The 17790-nt window shown below is 50.0% G+C and overlaps 1 protein-coding gene across 1 annotated transcript in view; it reads right to left on the reverse strand.

The window, feature by feature from the left end:
* Positions 1–17790, reverse strand: part of LOC149431407 (zinc transporter ZIP4-like) — a 59832-nt gene that overhangs the window by 20185 nt on the left and 21857 nt on the right. Inside the window, exons 2-3 of the mRNA XM_089665626.1 lie at positions 10183–10419; positions 8908–9091 (exon numbers count right to left, since the gene is read on the reverse strand). Coding sequence (XP_089521752.1) covers positions 8908–9091; positions 10183–10419 — 421 coding nt within the window. The remainder of the gene's footprint in view (positions 1–8907; positions 9092–10182; positions 10420–17790) is intronic.

The following is a 17790-nucleotide window of genomic DNA, read 5'->3' on the forward strand; positions in this document are numbered from 1 at the left end:
CCCTGGTCTTGGGCCATTGCCATGACCACCCGATGGCGGGGCACTTTGGCCCAGAAAAGACCCTGGAACTTCTTCGACGCTCCTTCTGGTGGCCGGACATGGCTAAAGATTGTAAGGGCTATGTAAGGTCCTGTATCACCTGCCAAAAGAATAAGCCTTCCAGAAACAAAGTTTGGGGTCTGCTGTGACCCTTACCGATTCCTGAACGGCCTTGGCAAAAGATCTCGTTAGACTTTATAGTCGAGCTTCCGCCATCCCTAGACCACACGGCAGTCCTGGTGGTCGTGGACCGCTTGTCCAAGATGGCCCACTTCATCCCGTTGAAGAAAACCCCCTCGGCAGCCGAGACTGCGCGAGTTTTTATTCGTGAGGTAGTAAGGCTGCATGGGGTCCCCGAAGACATTGTCTCAGACCGAGGGGTCCAGTTCACGTCGAGATTTTGGAGGGCACTGTGCAAGGCCCTGGACATCAAATTGTCCCTTTCCTCTGCGTTCCACCCTCAAACTAACGGTCAAACCGAAAGGACCAATCAGACCCTGGAGCAATACTTGAGATGCTACACTTCATTTACTCAAGATGACTGGATGCCACTTCTCCCCCTAGCGGAATTCGCATACAACAATGCCCATCACTCAGCGACGGGCCAGTCCCCGTTCTTTGCCAACTATGGTTTTCACCCTGTCTTCCTCCCAGATTTGGTCCCGGAATGCCCAGTACCAGCATCGCAAGACGTAGTAACGTTTTTCTCCACGAACAATAAGAAGCTTCAAGAGGCCATCAGTCGGGCCCAGGAAGACTACAGGAAGGCATTCAACAGGAAACGGAGGGGAGATCTTGTGTTGCGGCCTGGGGAGAAGGTTTGGCTAGCGACGTCCAATTTAAAGATGCTTTGTCCGTCGAAGAAATTGGGACCCAAGTTTATAGGCCCCTTCTGCATTAAACGGATGGTCAACGAAGCGGCCTACGAACTCGTCCTTCCTGACACACTCAAAATCCACCCAGTCTTCCATGTGTCCCTGCTGAAGCCAGTAATCCCAGATGCCTTCCCTGACCGAGAATCTAGACCCCCGGAAGCCATAACGGTCGAGGGTGAAGAGGAATTTGAGGTGGAATCAATCCTGAAGTGCCGAAGGAGGGGGGGCCAGGCCCAATTCCTAATCAAATGGAAGGGCTATGGCCCTGAGGACAATTCCTGGGAACCAGCCCAGAATGTCTATGCACCTAGACTTGTCCGGAGGTTCTTTCGCGATCACCCGTGGTGGAGAGATCGGGTGGGCATCCGGAGGTTGCCCGTAGGGGGGGGGCAATGTCAGGGATCCCCTCGATCCCCGCCGCGATGGTCCCGGCGCAGGCGCAGTGTGCTGCCCTGTGCAGGGACTCGAGCACTGGGTCCGGGCCGGCCGCGGCGTTCGAGTTCGCGCATGCGCAGTAGAAGCCTCGGCCGCCCGCTGGGCACCAATGGCAGCGCAGGGCGGGATATTTAAACGACCCTGAGCTGTCATTGAGTGCCTTCTGGTCTTACCTGTATCCTGTATCCGTGAACCTGTACCCTGTAAGTTGCTGACCCGGATTGTACCTGACCTTGCTGTATTTCTCCTGCCCAGACCCTTGCTTTGCCTGACCTCTCTCCTGAATGCCCCCTATTGGATTTGACCTGCTGTTGCTGACCTGGCGTGTGACCCGACTATTCTATGCCCGCTGCCTTGTACCTTGCCGTCCTCTCTGTTACCGACCCGGCCCGTCTGACCTTGCTCATCCATCCATCCATCCCGTGCAGTGGGGTCTGCTGACCTCCTCATATCAGACTCTTCCCCGTGGGAGCCCTTGGCGCATACCACTACCACTGACGGACGCACCCAGTAGCCACGACCTGGTCTCAGGGGGCTCCAAGTCCATCCCCACCATCAGGGGCCCTGGTGAACAAGCACCCTGGGACTTAGACTCCGTGCGCTGGGGACGCCTATTCAGTGGAGTGCTAGTGGTACCGCCAGGCGGTCCCTTACATTATTATTGTGTACACTGGAACCAACGTTGGGGGCTATTATTGTGTACACTGGCACCAACGTTAGGGGCTATTATTGTGTACATTAGCCCCAGTGTTGGGGGCTATTATTGTGTACACTGGAACCAACGTTGGGGGTTATTATTGTGTACACTGGCACCAAAGTTGGGGGCAATTATTGTGTACACTGGCACCAACGTTGGGGGCTATTATTGTGTACACTGGCACCAACGTTGGGGGCTATTATTGTGTACACTGGCACCAATGTTGGGGGTTATTATTGTGTACACTGGCACCAACGTTGGGGGCTATTATTGTGTACACTGGCACCAACGTTGGGGGCTATTATTGTGTACACTGGCACCAATGTTGGGGGTTATTATTGTGTACACTGGCACCAACGTTGGGGGCTATTATTGTGTACACTGGCACCAATGTTGGGAGTTATTATTGTGTACACTGGCACCAATGTTGGGGGTTATTATTGTGTATGCTAGCACCAATGTTGGGGGCTATTATTGTGTACACTGGAACCAACGTTGGGGGCTATTATTGTGTACACTGGCACCAACGTTGGGGGCTATTATTGTGTATGCTGGCACCAACGTTGGGAGTTATTATTGTGTACAGTGACACCAATGTTGGGGGCTATTATTGCTTATGCTGGCACCAATGTTGGGGGGTATTATTGTGTACGCTGGCACCAACGTTGGGGGTTATTATTGTGTACGCTGGCACCAACGTTGGGGGTTATTATTGTGTACGCTGGCACCAATGTTGGGGGCTATTATTGTGTACATTGGCACCAAGGTTGGGGGCTATTATTGTGTACTCTGGAACCAACGTTGGGGGCTATTATTGTGTACACTGGCACCAACATTGGGGGCTATTATTGTGTACACTGGCACCAACGTTGGGGGTTATTATTGTGTACACTGGAACCAACGTTGGGGGTTATTATTGTGTACACTGGCACTAACATTGGGGGTTATTATTGTGTAGACTGGAACCAACGTTGGGGGCTGTTATTGTGTAAACTGGCACCAACGTTGGGGGCTATTATTGTGTACACTGGCACCAACGTTGGGGGCTATTATTGTGTACACTGGCACCAACGTTGGGAGTTATTATTGTGTACACTGACACCAATGTTGGGGGTTATTATTGTGTACACTGGCACCAACGTTGGGGGCTATTATTGTGTACACTGGCACCAATGTTGGGAGTTATTATTGCTTATGCTGGCACCAATGTTGGGGGGTATTATTGTGTACACTGACGTCAATGTTGGGGGTTATTATTGTGTACGCTGGCACCAACGTTGGGGGCTATTATTGTGTACATTGGCACCAAGGTTGGGGGCTATTATTGTGTACTCTGGAACCAACGTTGGGGGCTATTATTGTGTACTCTGGAACAAACGTTGGGGGTTATTATTGTGTACACTGGCACCAACGTTGGGGGTTATTATTGTGTACACTGGAACCAACGTTGGGGGCTATTATTGTGTACACTGGCACCAAAGTTGGGGGCTATTATTGTGTACACTGGCACCAACGTTGGGGGCTATTATTGTGTACACTGGCACCAACGTTGGGGGCTATTATTGTGTACACTGGCACCAACGTTGGGGGCTATTATTGTGTACACTGGCACCAACGTTGGGGGCTATTATTGTGTACACTGGCACCAATGTTGGGGGCTATTATTGCTTATGCTGGCACCAATGTTGGGGGGTATTATTGTGTACACTGGCACCAATGTTGGGGCCTATTATTGTGTACACTGGAACCAACCTTGGGGGCTATTATTGTGTACACTGGCACCAACCTTGGGGGTTATTATTGTGTACGCTGGCACCAATGTTGGGGGCTATTATTGTGTACATGAGAGTATACCGCATGTCAATGTATGGCGCAAAGGTTGTTTCCAGCCGATTGCACATGTGCAAAAACACGCTAATTCACTGAGGAAGATTTACTAAAACTGGGGCACTCGGGATCTGGTGCAGCTGTGCATGACAGCCAATCAGCTTTTGACTTCAGCTGGTTCAATGGAGCTTTGGCAATAGAACCTGGAAGCTGATTGGCTCCCAGCTGTTGCACTCTCTAGTTGTAGTAAATCATTTCCCACGGTGCGCATGTAAACGCATGGAGATGCACCAGCACTGAATCCCAGGCTTGGTGGTAGACGGAAAAAAGCTGAGTCAGTTGCTGGATGGTTTTCAGCTGATACCCTGCAACCTCATCCCTGAGATCCTGAGAATTCTGAGATTAATGTCCCACTGATCTGCCTTCCTAGTAATGACTTCGGGTAGTTCCTGATCCCGGCTTGTCTCCGCTGACTCCCTGCGTGACCCCGGCTTGTCTCTGCTGACTCCCTGATATGATCCCGGCTTGTCTCTGCTGACTCCCTGATATGATCCCGGCTTGTCTCTGCTGACTCCCTGCATGACCCCGGCTTGTCTCTGCTGACTCCCTGCATGACCCCGGCTTGTCTCTGCTGACTCCCTGATATGATCCCGGCTTGTCTCTGCTGACTCCCTGCATGACCCCGGCTTGTCTCTGCTGACTCCCTGATATGATCCCGGCTTGTCTCTGCTGACTCCCTGATATGACCCCGGCTTGTCTCTGCTGACTCCCTGATATGACCCCGGCTTGTCTCTGCTGACTCCCTGATATGATCCCGGCTTGTCTCTGCTGACTCCCTGCATGACCCCGGCTTGTCTCTGCTGACTCCCTGCATGACCCCGGCTTGTCTCTGCTGACTCCCTGATATGATCCCGGCTTGTCTCTGCTGACTCCCTGCATGACCCCGGCTTGTCTCTGCTGACTCCCTGATATGATCCCGGCTTGTCTCTGCTGACTCCCTGATATGACCCCGGCTTGTCTCTGCTGACTCCCTGATATGACCCCGGCTTGTCTCTGCTGACTCCCTGATATGATCCCGGCTTGTCTCTGCTGACTCCCTGATATGACCCCGGCTTGTCTCTGCTGACTCCCTGCGTGACCCCGGCTTGTCTCTGCTGACTCCCTGCATGACCCCGGCTTGTCTCTGCTGACTCCCTGCATGACCCCGGCTTGTCTCTTCTGACTCCCTGGTTTGACCCTAGCTTGTTTTTGCTAACTCCCTGGTTTGATCTCAGCTTGTCTCTGTGGACTCCTTGCGTGACCCCGGCTTGTCTCTGCTGACTCCCTGCATGACCCCGGCTTTTCTCTGCTGACTCCCTGCATGACCCCGGCTTGTCTCTGCTGACTCCCTGCGTGACCCCGGCTTGTCTCTGCTGACTCGCTGCATGACCCCAGCTTGTCTCTGCTGACTCCCTGCATGACCCCAGCTTGTCTCTGCTGACTCCCTGCATGACCCCGGCTTGTCTCTGCTGACTCGCTGCATGACCCCAGCTTGTCTCTGCTGACTCCCTGCATGACCCCGGCTTGTCTCTGCTGACTCGCTGCATGACCCCAGCTTGTCTCTGCTGACTCCCTGCATGACCCCGGCTTTTCTCTGCTGACTCCCTGCATGACCCCGGCTTGTCTCTGCTGACTCCCTGCGTGACCCCGGCTTGTCTCTGCTGACTCCCTGCATGACCCCGGCTTTTCTCTGCTGACTCCCTGCATGACCCCGGCTTGTCTCTGCTGACTCCCTGCATGACCCCAGCTTGTCTCTGCTGACTCCCTGCATGACCCCGGCTTGTCTCTGCTGACTCGCTGCATGACCCCAGCTTGTCTCTGCTGACTCCCTGCATGACCCCAGCTTGTCTCTGCTGACTCCCTGCATGACCCCGGCTTGTCTCTGCTGACTCCCTGCATGACCCCAGCTTGTCTCTGCTGACTCCCTGCGTGACCCCGGCTTGTCTCTGCTGACTCCCTGCGTGACCCCGGCTTGTCTCTGCTGACTCCATGCATGACCCCGGCTTTTCTCTGCTGACTCCATGCTTGACCCCGGCTTGTCTCTGCTGACTCCCTGCATGACCCCGGCTTGTCTCTGCTGACTCCCTGTTATGACCCCGGCTTGTCTCTGCTGACTCCCTGTTATGACCCCGGCTTGTCTCTGCTGACTCCCTGTTATGACCCCGGCTTGTCTCTGCTGACTCCCTGATATGACCCCGGCTTGTCTCTGCTGACTCCCTGCATGACCCCGGCTTGTCTCCGCTTGCCACCTATCTGCTATCCTGCCTGCTGCCTGTCTCCTCAGCTATGGACTACTACCTGTCCAGACCATGCTTCCAGCCTGCTGTGCATTGCAGTGTCCCGGCCTTAGAGTCCCCCTCATTCCTGGGGACCTACCAGTCAGTCTGCACAACCACCTCACAGCTGAGCCTGCCTCCCAGAAGGGAACATCCATGGACTGGATTCCTGACCCCCATGCCTCTCTGTGGCCCCTCACTCCCTGTGCTGCACTCCAGGGGTGTCCAGACCAGAGGTGGAAGGGAACCCCTCTTATCATCTCGGCCTCCAGCCAAGTATGTTATATTTTGTTTGACAGCAAAAGCAGCTTCTTCTTATTATTATTATTTTATAATAGTTCCTATTTGTAGCTGTATATAAATCTGTTCTTTTTGGGAAGCCTCTCTTCCTGAAGAGCTTCTATGATCATTGACATCACGTGGAGCCAACACCAGGACAGGGGAGGCCATAAGGGCTGATGTTCTGACACGCCGGCGGCCATATTTTGTAGATGTGGCATGTGATTGGTACATTAATACTCTGTAATCCCTGATGAAGCCACGAAAGAAGCAAAACATATTAAAAAAAAAATACAAAACAATAACGGAGGTGTAATAATGGAGGTGTAATAATGGGAGTGTAATAGTGGAGGTGTAATAACGGAGGTGTAGTAATGGAGGTGTAATAACGGAGGTGTAATAACGGAGGTGTAGTAATGGAGGTGTAATAACGGAGGTGTAATATTGGAGGTGTAATAATGGGAGTGTAATAACGGAGGTGTAGTAATGGAGGTGTAATAACGGAGGTGTAATAACGGAGGTGTAATAACGGAGGTGTAATAACGGAGGTGTAGTAATGGAGGTGTAATAACGGAGGTGTAATAGTGGAGGTGTAATAATGGGAGTGTAATAATGGAGGTGTAATAACGGAGGTGTAATAGTGGAGGTGTAATAATGGGAGTGTAATAATGGAGGTGTAATAACAGAGATGTAATAATGGAGGTGTAATAACGGAGGTGTAATAGTGGAGGTGTAATAACGGAGGTGTAATAACGGAGGTGTAATAATGGAGGTGTAATAACGGAGGTGTAATAATGGAGGTGTAATAACGGAGGTGTAATAACGGAGGTGTAGTAATGGAGGTGTAATAACGGAGATGTAATAATGGAGGTGTAATAACGGAGGTGTAATAACGGAGGTGTAATAACGGAGGTGTAATAATGGAGGTGTAGTAATGGAGGTGTAATAATGGAGGTGTAATAACGGAGATGTAATAGTGGAGGTGTAATAATGGGAGTGTAATAATGGAGGTGTAATAACGGAGGTGTAATAATGGGAGTGTAATAATGGAGGTGTAATAACGGAGGTGTAATAGTGGAGGTGTAATAATGGGAGTGTAATAATGGAGGTGTAATAACAGAGATGTAATAATGGTGGAAGGGAACCCCTCTTATCATCTCGGCCTCCAGCCAAGTATGTTATATTTTGTTTGACAGCAAAAGCAGCTTCTTCTTATTATTATTATTTTATAATAGTTCCTATTTGTAGCTGTATATAAATCTGTTCTTTTTGGGAAGCCTCTCTTCCTGAAGAGCTTCTATGATCATTGACATCACGTGGAGCCAACACCAGGACAGGGGAGGCCATAAGGGCTGATGTTCTGACACGCCGGCGGCCATATTTTGTAGATGTGGCATGTGATTGGTACATTAATACTCTGTAATCCCTGATGAAGCCACGAAAGAAGCAAAACATATTAACGGAGATGTAATAGTGGAGGTGTAATAATGGGAGTGTAATAATGGAGGTGTAATAACGGAGGTGTAATAATGGGAGTGTAATAATGGAGGTGTAATAACAGAGATGTAATAATGGAGGTGTAATAACGGAGGTGTAATAGTGGAGGTGTAATAACGGAGATGTAATAATGGAGGTGTAATAACGGAGGTGTAATAACGGAGGTGTAGTAATGGAGGTGTAATAACGGAGGTGTAATAACGGAGGTGTAATAACGGAGGTGTAGTAATGGAGGTGTAATAACGGAGGTGTAGTAATGGAGGTGTAATAACGGAGGTGTAGTAATGGAGGTGTAATAACGGAGGTGTAATAATGGGAGTGTAATAACGGAGATGTAATATTGGGAGTGTAATAACGGAGGTGTAATAACGGAGGTGTAATAATGGAGGTGTAATAACGGAGGTGTAATAACGGAGGTGTAATAACGGAGGTGTAATATTGGGAGTGTAATAACGGAGGTGTAATAACGGAGGTGTAATAACGGAGGTGTAATAACGGAGGTGTAATAACGGAGGTGTAATAATGGGAGTGTAATAACGGAGATGTAATATTGGGAGTGTAATAACGGAGGTGTAATAACGGAGGTGTAATAGTGGAGGTGTAATAACGGAGGTGTAATAGTGGAGGTGTAATAGTGGAGGTGTAATAACGGAGGTGTAATAACGGAGGTGTAATAATGGAGGTGTAATAGTGGAGGTGTAATAACGGAGGTGTAATAACGGAGGTGTAATAACGGAGGTGTAATAACGGAGGTGTAATAGTGGAGGTGTAATAACGGAGGTGTAATAGTGGAGGTGTAATAGTGGAGGTGTAATAACGGAGGTGTAATAACGGAGGTGTAATATTGGGAGTGTAATAACGGAGGTGTCACAGAGCCTCCTGTAGACGTTTCTGGCCGTTCTGGTGCATCAGGTGAGTTATGTTCTTCTGATGCTCCTCTTACCGTCCAGGTGGAGGGTCTCGTTTTGCTTGTAGATGTTCTGTAGGAAGTATCCTCGGGGAGGCAGAAGCGTCATACAGGCGCCATCTAGAACCGCGGTAAGGACAGCCGCCATGATTTCTCTGCTCACATGATCGGGGTCAGAGGTCATGTTCAGGATATCATTGGCATTAAGGCAGTCTTCAGGCTGAAATGGAAATGAAGATTGTCTGAAATGGTGTCCAATCGGTTCATCATCTCCATCACTAATAGTTACAGGAGATCTTTGTTGGGTGTATGACCTCTCCAGAAACCTGAAGTAACCAATCCCAATTCACCCTTCATTATCCAGGCCAGTGAAACATGAGTTGTGATTGGCCAATCACTAAATGAACTGGGTGCCAGCGGTGGTTTCTGGTCAGGAGACGACCAGCGACTGCCATGCCAGTCTATAGATCCTATAAATGTCTTCAGTGTGTGTGGCATAAAGACCAATGAGGAGGTACCTAACCACAGCAACCAATCATAACTCAGTCCTTCTAGACTCACATTAAATGAAGATCAAATGTGATTGGATACCAGAGGAGAGTGTGAGGAGTCTTCCTTTCTTTTCAGCGTGTGCAGCTGATACCACCATCTGAATAAATTTCATTAAAACATTGATTTAAGTTCCACCCCACCCCAGGCCTACTAGTAAACTTGACCAAACTCATGCCAATCACCTTTAAGATCCTCCCATCCACCCATCCTCCTACCAAGTTAAACTCCACCCACTGGAACCTCATAAAACGTAAGGTCTCTGCTCGAGTTCCTGTAAATCGATCCGGTGATTCCTGCAATGGGTGCTGGCTGGGCAGGAGTCCGGCTAACTCCTCACATACTATGGATAGGCATAGGGGCTTCATCACGAATGTGCTCCGTGATTAAGCTCCGTGGGCAGGATGAAACGTGTTGGATATGGCATAGGGGCTTCATCATGGAGGTCCTGCATGATTAAGCTCCGTGGACAGGATGAAACGTGTTGGATAGGCATAGGGGCTTCATCACGGATGTCCTCCATGATTAAGCCCCTTGGGCGGGACGAAACGCGTCGGTAGCATGGCTTTGGATGAAGCTGGCTGAGGCTGCTTTCACCTGTTTACTAATGGCTTTGCTAGGTGTGTGGTGTTTTGGACTTTTCTCTAAACATGTCCCCCCATTGGAGCTTTTCTATAAAATTCCACCCATGTGTATATCCTGTCCACCAACCACCTGTAGAGACTTAACCCTTCTCTCATCTCCTAAGGTAGGTAGCCTTACCTTGCCCTCTGCCTTATAGTGAGGCAGTATAGAGCCCATAATCCGTAGGGTCACCTCCTCTGCTCGTCCTTCCATATTCAGGACACTGGTCACCCATTTCCCTTCACTCTCACAGACGTGTTCTGGGTCTGCAATGTAATTCAACAATCCTCCGGATACAGCCGAGAATCCCTGAGAATCCAATCGTGACTCTGAGGACCGATTTGCAGCAGAGAAGAGAATTTCTTCTGTCAGACACTGTATGGAGAGATAACAGAGAACACAACATGAATGTCACCTCCGTATGTAACTGAAGAGACAGACCCTTACTGAGTGAGACACCCTCTACTGAGAGACACCTACACCCTGTACCAAGAGAAAGACACCCTGTACCAAGAGAGAGACACCCTGTACCAAGAGAGAGACACCCTGTACCAAGAGAAAGACACCCTGTACCAAGAGAGAGACACCCTGTACCAAGAGAAAGACACCCTGTACCAAGAGAGAGACACCCTGTACCAAGAGAAAGACACCCTGTACCAAGAGAAAGACACCCTGTACCAAGAGAGAGACACCCTGTACCAAGAGAAAGACACCCTGTACCAAGAGAAAGACACCCTGTACCAAGAGAGAGACACCCTGTACCAAGAGAGAGACAGACCCCATACCTAGAGAAAGACGACACCAAATGCATTCCTATTGGGTATGTGCGTGTTGAGTACTCAGAGCAGGAAGTGGGTTTTACACTGCAGGGCCCCACAGTCACATCACTGGCACAGCCTGCTCTTCCCTGGTCTTGTAGGACTGTCTGGGTGGACCTGATTTCCAGGCTGCCAACACTGCACAGGTTCAGGATGTGTCCTTGGGGTTTGGTAACATTGCCTGGTACGGAGGCAGGCTGTTGTCTCTTTGACTGAATGTCAATCCCCCATTCACTGACATATTGCTCTTTGCACCTTTTTACTTCATTTTGATCAGACCGCGTTGCTGGTCGTTTTGATCGGATAAGGTTGCTTCTGGTTGTTGGAGGTGGGCCTGGTGCTAATAGGATTTTGGGTGGAAAGAAGTACTAATAGGTTGTTGGGAGCGCTGGTGCTGATGGGCGTGTTTGTTGGAATAGGGTGCTGATGGGGTTTGGGAAATGCTGGGGGGACACGGGGTGCAGTTGAGTTTGTGAAAGGAGTCTACTGTGTGTTTGGAGGAGGAGGAATGCTGCCTATGACCCCAAGAACACCATCCCAACTGTGAAACATGGTGGTTGAAACATTCTGCTTTGGGGGTGTTTTCCTGCTAAGGGGACAGGACAACTGCACCGCATCAAAGGGACGATGGGCGGGGCAATGTACCATCAAATCTTGGGTGAGAACCTTCTTCCCTCAGCCAGGACATTGAAAATGGGTGGTGGATGGGTGTTCCAGCATGACAATAACCCAAAACACACGGCCAAGGCAACAAAGGAGCGGCTCAAGAAGAAGCACATTAAGGTGCTGGAGTGGCCTAGCCAGTCTCCAGACCTTCATCCGATTGAAAATCTGTGGAAGGAGCTGAAAGTTCGAGTTGCCAAACGTCAGCCACCAAACCTTAATGACTTGGAGAGGATCTGCCAAGAGGAGTGGGCCAAAATCCCTCCTGAGATGTGTGCGAACCTGGGGGCCAACTCCAGGAAACGTCTGACCTCTGTGATTGCCAACAAGGGATTTGCCACCAAGTACTAAGTCATGTTTTGTGAAGGGGATCAAATCCTTCTTTCCCTCATGAACATGCAGATCAGTCATCATTTGTTAGACGCATTTCTGCTGAATTTGTTGTTGTATTCTGTCTCTCAGTGTTACACCGAACATTCCATTGTTAGACCGATCATTTCTGCGTGAGGGGCGAACATTCCATTGTTAGACCGATCATTTCTGTGTGAGGGGCGAACATTCCATTGTTAGACCGATCATTTCTGTGTGAGGGGCGAACATTCCATTGTTAGACCGATCATTTCTGTGTGAGGGGCGAACATTCCATTGTTAGACCGATCATTTCTGTGTGAGGGGCGAACATTCCATTGTTAGACCGATCATTTCTGTGTGAGGGGCGAACATTCAACATCAGCCGGGGATCAAATACGTATTTCCTTCACTGTATTTGTCCTAAGTTAACTCCTTTTTTCCCATACCTAGTGATCAGGCCATAGATCTCCATAACGTTAGTCTGCTCCTGGTTACCGGAGGAGATGGACAGTTAAGGAAGCAATCAGAGCACCGATCTCCTCAACACCGGAGGACCCATCACCTAACCAGGTACCACGCCAAACGACTGATTGCTATAGCTGTTCTTCCTTCTGCTTACCCATAGCAACTTGCTCCTCTTCTTTGCCTTGCCAGTTAACATTTTTGTACCGGTGTTAAACATACCCCACAGTGCTATTACAGACCGGATTCTTTAGGAATACGCCGAGAGCCAACAAGCACCCCTAGATAACGTCAGACCGGGCTAATGGCAGTTGAAACAACTTTTACTGAAATTTCAGCAGAACCTGTATAACATGAATAAACGTCCTTCTCCAATTATCTCTAGTTGTGGTTGCTCCAGCATACCTGCAAAGGTAAAGATCTTTCAGGAAAAGTCCACAACTGGAAGAACTCAAGTAGAGATGTCCATATTCATGGGGTTCCTGATGAGTAATATGAAACCCTTCCTCCCTGACCTGGGCAGCCAAGTAACTAACTAAACACACAGTACAGTAGGCAACCTGCCTACAAGTTGGTGCAGGGTGCCTTGTTGAACAGTTAGGCCATATGGTGGTGTGAATTGGGTATAGATGTACCAAGTATGACAGAGCCATCTCCTGTACTGCAGGTAGGAATTTGCACAGCTCAGACTCAACAAGCACTATTGGAGTTGCTCCAATGGAACTAACAGAGGCACTGGCAGAATTTCTGACGGAATATTTTTGTTGGGCTGGGGTCCTACTTGGTCTTGGACCACATACTTCACTGCAATAAAGAGGTGTTCACTAAACTTGTCAAAGGTTTTTCGCCAGACTCTCACCAATGGTGTAGGGCAGTACAGCTGTCACCTGATGGAAGAGAAGGCTCTATATGCCTTTACTATTAGGGCCTCCATGGCAGGCTTGCAACCCCCTGGCCTGTTCATATCTACACAAAGGGTACTCAGTTCTTCATTCATACAGTTACCTAACATGAGGTTAGTTGCTCAGCTTTCCTATGGAACACCATGACTCTTCTCTTCTTTGGGTTAATGAGCAGCGCCCATGTTGCATTGTATGTCTCCAGGGTTGTCAGACTTTCTTGTAAGTCTGTCTTTATAGGTGACAGTAACAGGTCTACTCCATGCAGCAGGAACATCAGCTCTGTGTCATAGAAAGTTATTCCTGGTGCTAAGAAGGATTCTAGAGCTGAAGCCAGTCCGTTGATGAATGATGTCCAACAGAGAGGCTGTGGCCCAACTTGCATATATTCTGAGTATATGAGCTCCTGATGATATTCTACAGTATACTTTCCCTCATATTCTGCTCTTCAGTAGGTTCAGGAACAGTCTTGAGGTGAAGGATTTCCTGAAGACCATATAACAGGCGCATGTTTTCTTCTGTTTATTGGTTCCAGAGGCTGTGCAGGATGGGATCTGTGCTAACGTGTTGGCAGGAGCTCAGCAGGGCTACTTCTAAGGAAGTTATGTTGCAAATACCAAGCGCAATGAGGTTCCAGAGGATAACCACTGTATGGGCAGCTCCAACAACTCATCTGGCCAGCAATGAGACATGAGCACAAAACAACAAATAAAGGAGCGCTCTCAACCTTGTGGAAGTCAATAGAGTAAAAAGCCCAGAAATGGTTAAAGTTGAATCAAAATTCACTTTAATGTTGGGTCCCAGAAACTGGGAATCATGAAATGATCTGAGGAAGAGTCCCTGAAACATGTGATCATGATGACCAGCTTCTCTCATGTGGTTTGACATGGTTTGAGTGCTCCCTAGGCTTCCAGTTTACGCTCACCAGCCCTTGTTCAGGCGGTCTCTCGCCAGGTGTATGACATAACAACCGGATCTGGGACACGTGACTTCCATCTCAGTATTTCCACAAGCTGACATCTACACACCCTTCCCACTATCCCGAGGCTCCCGGGCTGAGCAACCTACTGTTGGGTCCAGGATTATGTGTCATCCTCCAGTTTATGGGAATATGTGTTTCTTCTCTCCACAGGCTTGGTGATGTATCAATCTGGGCACTCCTACATGTCATGCTTTTTAACCCAACATTAAAGTGAATTTTGATTTTAACTATTTCTGGGCTTGTGACTCTATTGACTTCCACAGGGTTGGGAGGGCTCCTTCATTTGTTGTTTTGTGCCAAGGATGTTATGCTTTATTAAAAGGTGAGGATTCTTTTGTTCAAAAAACTGGTGAAAATGTTGTGCTGTTGAACACGGACATGGATTCCTTTATAGTTGGCTGGACTGTACCATCTCCACTCTTGTCAATAGTAGAGATGAGCGAAGTATTCAAAAATTCGATTCGACTGATTCGGCGAATTCGTAGAAAAATTTCGATTCGAGTCGAATATATTCGCTGTGAATTTAACTTAAAAAAGGGTGTTTCTAGGCTTCAGAGAGACTTAATATTAGTGCTGAACACTGTACCTTTAATTTAAATGCCCTTGGAGTCTGCTGGGGAAGAGAAATAATACTGTCAGTCAGTATGACATGCAGATGAGTGCCGTCGATCTTAGAATCACCGCACACTTCACTCATTTGGGCAGTCACGGGGCCAAAACCAGAGTGTGGAGCCACAGTGTGGCGGTGGAGGCAGCAGCAATGGGAGGCCATACAGCACCCTATGACAAAAATGGAAACCACCAGCAGTGTGAGGAGACCTGAAAGTGGCACATGGCAGAGTGTGGCGATAGAGACAGCAGCAATGGGAGGCCGTACAGGGACCCATGACACACTCTGGACCTGGCAGCAGCATGAGGAGGCGGTACAGGGGCCCATGGCAGATTACGGGCCTGGCAGCAGCATGAGGAGTTGGTACGGGGGCCCATGGCAGATTACAGGCCTGGCAGCAGCAATGGGAGGCCGTACAGGGACCCATGACACAATCTGGACGTGGCAGCAGCATGGGGAGGCGGTACAGGGGCCCATGACAGATTACGGGCCTGGCAGCAGCATTTGGAGTCGGTACGGGGGCCCATGACACACTCTGGACCTGGCAGCAGCATGAGGAGGCGGTACAGGGGCGCATGACAGATTACGAGCCTGGCAGCAGCAACTTGGACAGGAGGACGTTCAGTTTCTGCACCGTCTGGTGCGTGCTCGCAAACTGTTGTCTCTTGGAAACGGATTCCAAGAAAGACTGCTGACGGAATCCGTGAAGAGGAGTAGCAGGAGAAGGAGCATCTGAACGAGCGGAATATGCCAACAAGCGACAACAGGGGCCCATGGCAGATTAGGGGCCTGGCAGCAGCTATGGGAGGCCCGTAATCTGCCAGCACCCTATGACAAAAAATGGAACCCACCAGCAGTGTGAGGAGACCTGAAAGTGGCACATGGCAGAGTGTGGCGATGGAGACAGCAGCAATGGGAGGCCGTACAGGGACCCATGACAGACTCTGGACCTGGCAGCAGCATGAGGAGGCGGTATATAGGGGCCTATGGCAGATTAGGGGCCTGGCAGCAGCTATGGGAGGCCCGTAATCTGCCAGCACCCTATGTCAAAAAATTCTACACACCAGCAGTGTGTGAGACCTGAAAGTGGCACATGGCAGAGTGTGGCGATGGAGACAGCAGCAATGGGAGGCCGTACAGGGACCCATGAGAGACTCTGGACTTGGCAGCAGCATGAGGAGGCGGTATAGGGGCCCATGGCAGATTAGGGGCCTGGCAGCAGCTATGGGAGGCCCGTAATCTGCCAGCACCCTATGACAAAAAATGGAACACACCAGCAGTGTGAGGAGACCTGAAAGTGGCACATGTTTGGGGCATGATTCATGGCGGATTTAGTCAGTTGTGTCAGGAACTGGTGGTTTGAAATCCAGACTAATCCACGCCTGATTCATTTTCACAAACGTCAGTCTCTCCACACTTTGGGTGGACAGTCGTGTCCTCCGCGGAGTTGCAATACCTCCTGCCGCACTAAACACGCGCTCCGATGCCACGCTACTGGCCGGGCATGACAGCCTTTCAAGGGCAAATTCAGCTAGTTGGGGCCAAAGGTCAAGTTTCGTTGCCCAGTAGTCAAGGGGATTGTCTACCTCGGTTGGCAGGGTGCTGTCCAAGTAGGCCTAAGCCTGTTGTTTGAGGTCCTGCTCCAGGTCCACCTGATGCTGCTGCTGCTGCTGCTGCTGCGGCTGGTTAGTAGTTTCCTCACTGCGCTGGTGAAGAAAGCTACTCATCATCGACTGCAGACTGAGGCAGCCGCTGCTGGTGGAGCTGCCACTGCTCCTACCACCCCACCCCTCCCCTGCTGCCATGGCAGCGGAACGCGAGCGCACAGGGCCCACAGTGTCTGAGGATGGACGTTGGCGCAGACAGGCAGAGACCAGCTGACTACATAGGTGGTTTTTATAGTACGTTATTTTGGCCTCCCTCTCAGCAGGTGTGAAAAAGGCCACCATTTTTGAACGGTAGCGAGGGTCCAACAAGGTGGACAGCCAAAAGTCATCCCTCTGTCTGATGGTTATTATTCGGCTGTCGCTACGCAAGCAAGCGAGCATGCTATGGGCCATTTGTGCCAAGGAATGCGAGGGACTCCCTGCCTCCATCTCCACAGCATACTGCCACGGTGCGTCTGGGTCCTCTGTCTCCTCCTCCTCCTCCTCCTCTACCAGATGCTCCTGCTCCTCCACTCCTGTCCGCTGAGTGGAAAAACCACCCATTTCACTCAATAATTCCTGAGCACCAATGTCCTCCTCTACCTCCTCCTCTTCTTCCTGTCCTGCCCCCACAGGGGTCATGTGGCGTTGAGATCTGTGCGCCACGTCTACCGCACCCTGACCAGCCATTGTTAACAGCATTTGTTCCAGGACGTGCAACAGAGGAATGACGTCGTTCATCCCATAGTCCTGCCGACTCACGAATAGCGTGGCCTCCTCAAAGGGCCTGAGCAAGCGCAGGTGTCACGCATGAGCTGCCAATGGCTGACATCTAAGTTACACAGGGAATACCTTTATCCGCTTTTAACATCAGGAAATCTGTGATGGCCTTTTGCTGTTCGTAAAGGCGGTCTAACATATGTAGGGTTGAATTCCACCTTGTTGCAACGTCACAGCATGAGGAGTCGGTATAGGGGCCCATGGCAGATTAGGGGCCTGGCAGCAGCTATGGGAGGCCCGTAATCTGCCAGCACCCTATGTCAAAAAATTCTACACACCAGCAGTGTGTGAGGAGACCTGAAAGTGGCACATGGCAGAGTGTGGTGATGGAGACAGCAGCAATGGGAGGCCGTACAGGGACCCATGACAGACTCTGGACCTGGCAGCAGCATGAGGAGGCGGTATATAGGGGCCTATGGCAGATTAGGGGCCTGGCAGCAGCTATGGGAGGCCCGTAATCTGCCAGCACCCTATGTCAAAAAATTCTACACACCAGCAGTGTGTGAGGAGACCTGAAAGTGGCACATGGCAGAGT

This window comes from Staurois parvus, unplaced genomic scaffold (assembly GCF_062004578.1).
Source record: "Staurois parvus isolate SC_StPar_1 unplaced genomic scaffold, SC_StPar_1.0 ptg002278l, whole genome shotgun sequence".
Taxonomy (NCBI): Eukaryota; Metazoa; Chordata; class Amphibia; order Anura; family Ranidae; genus Staurois; species Staurois parvus.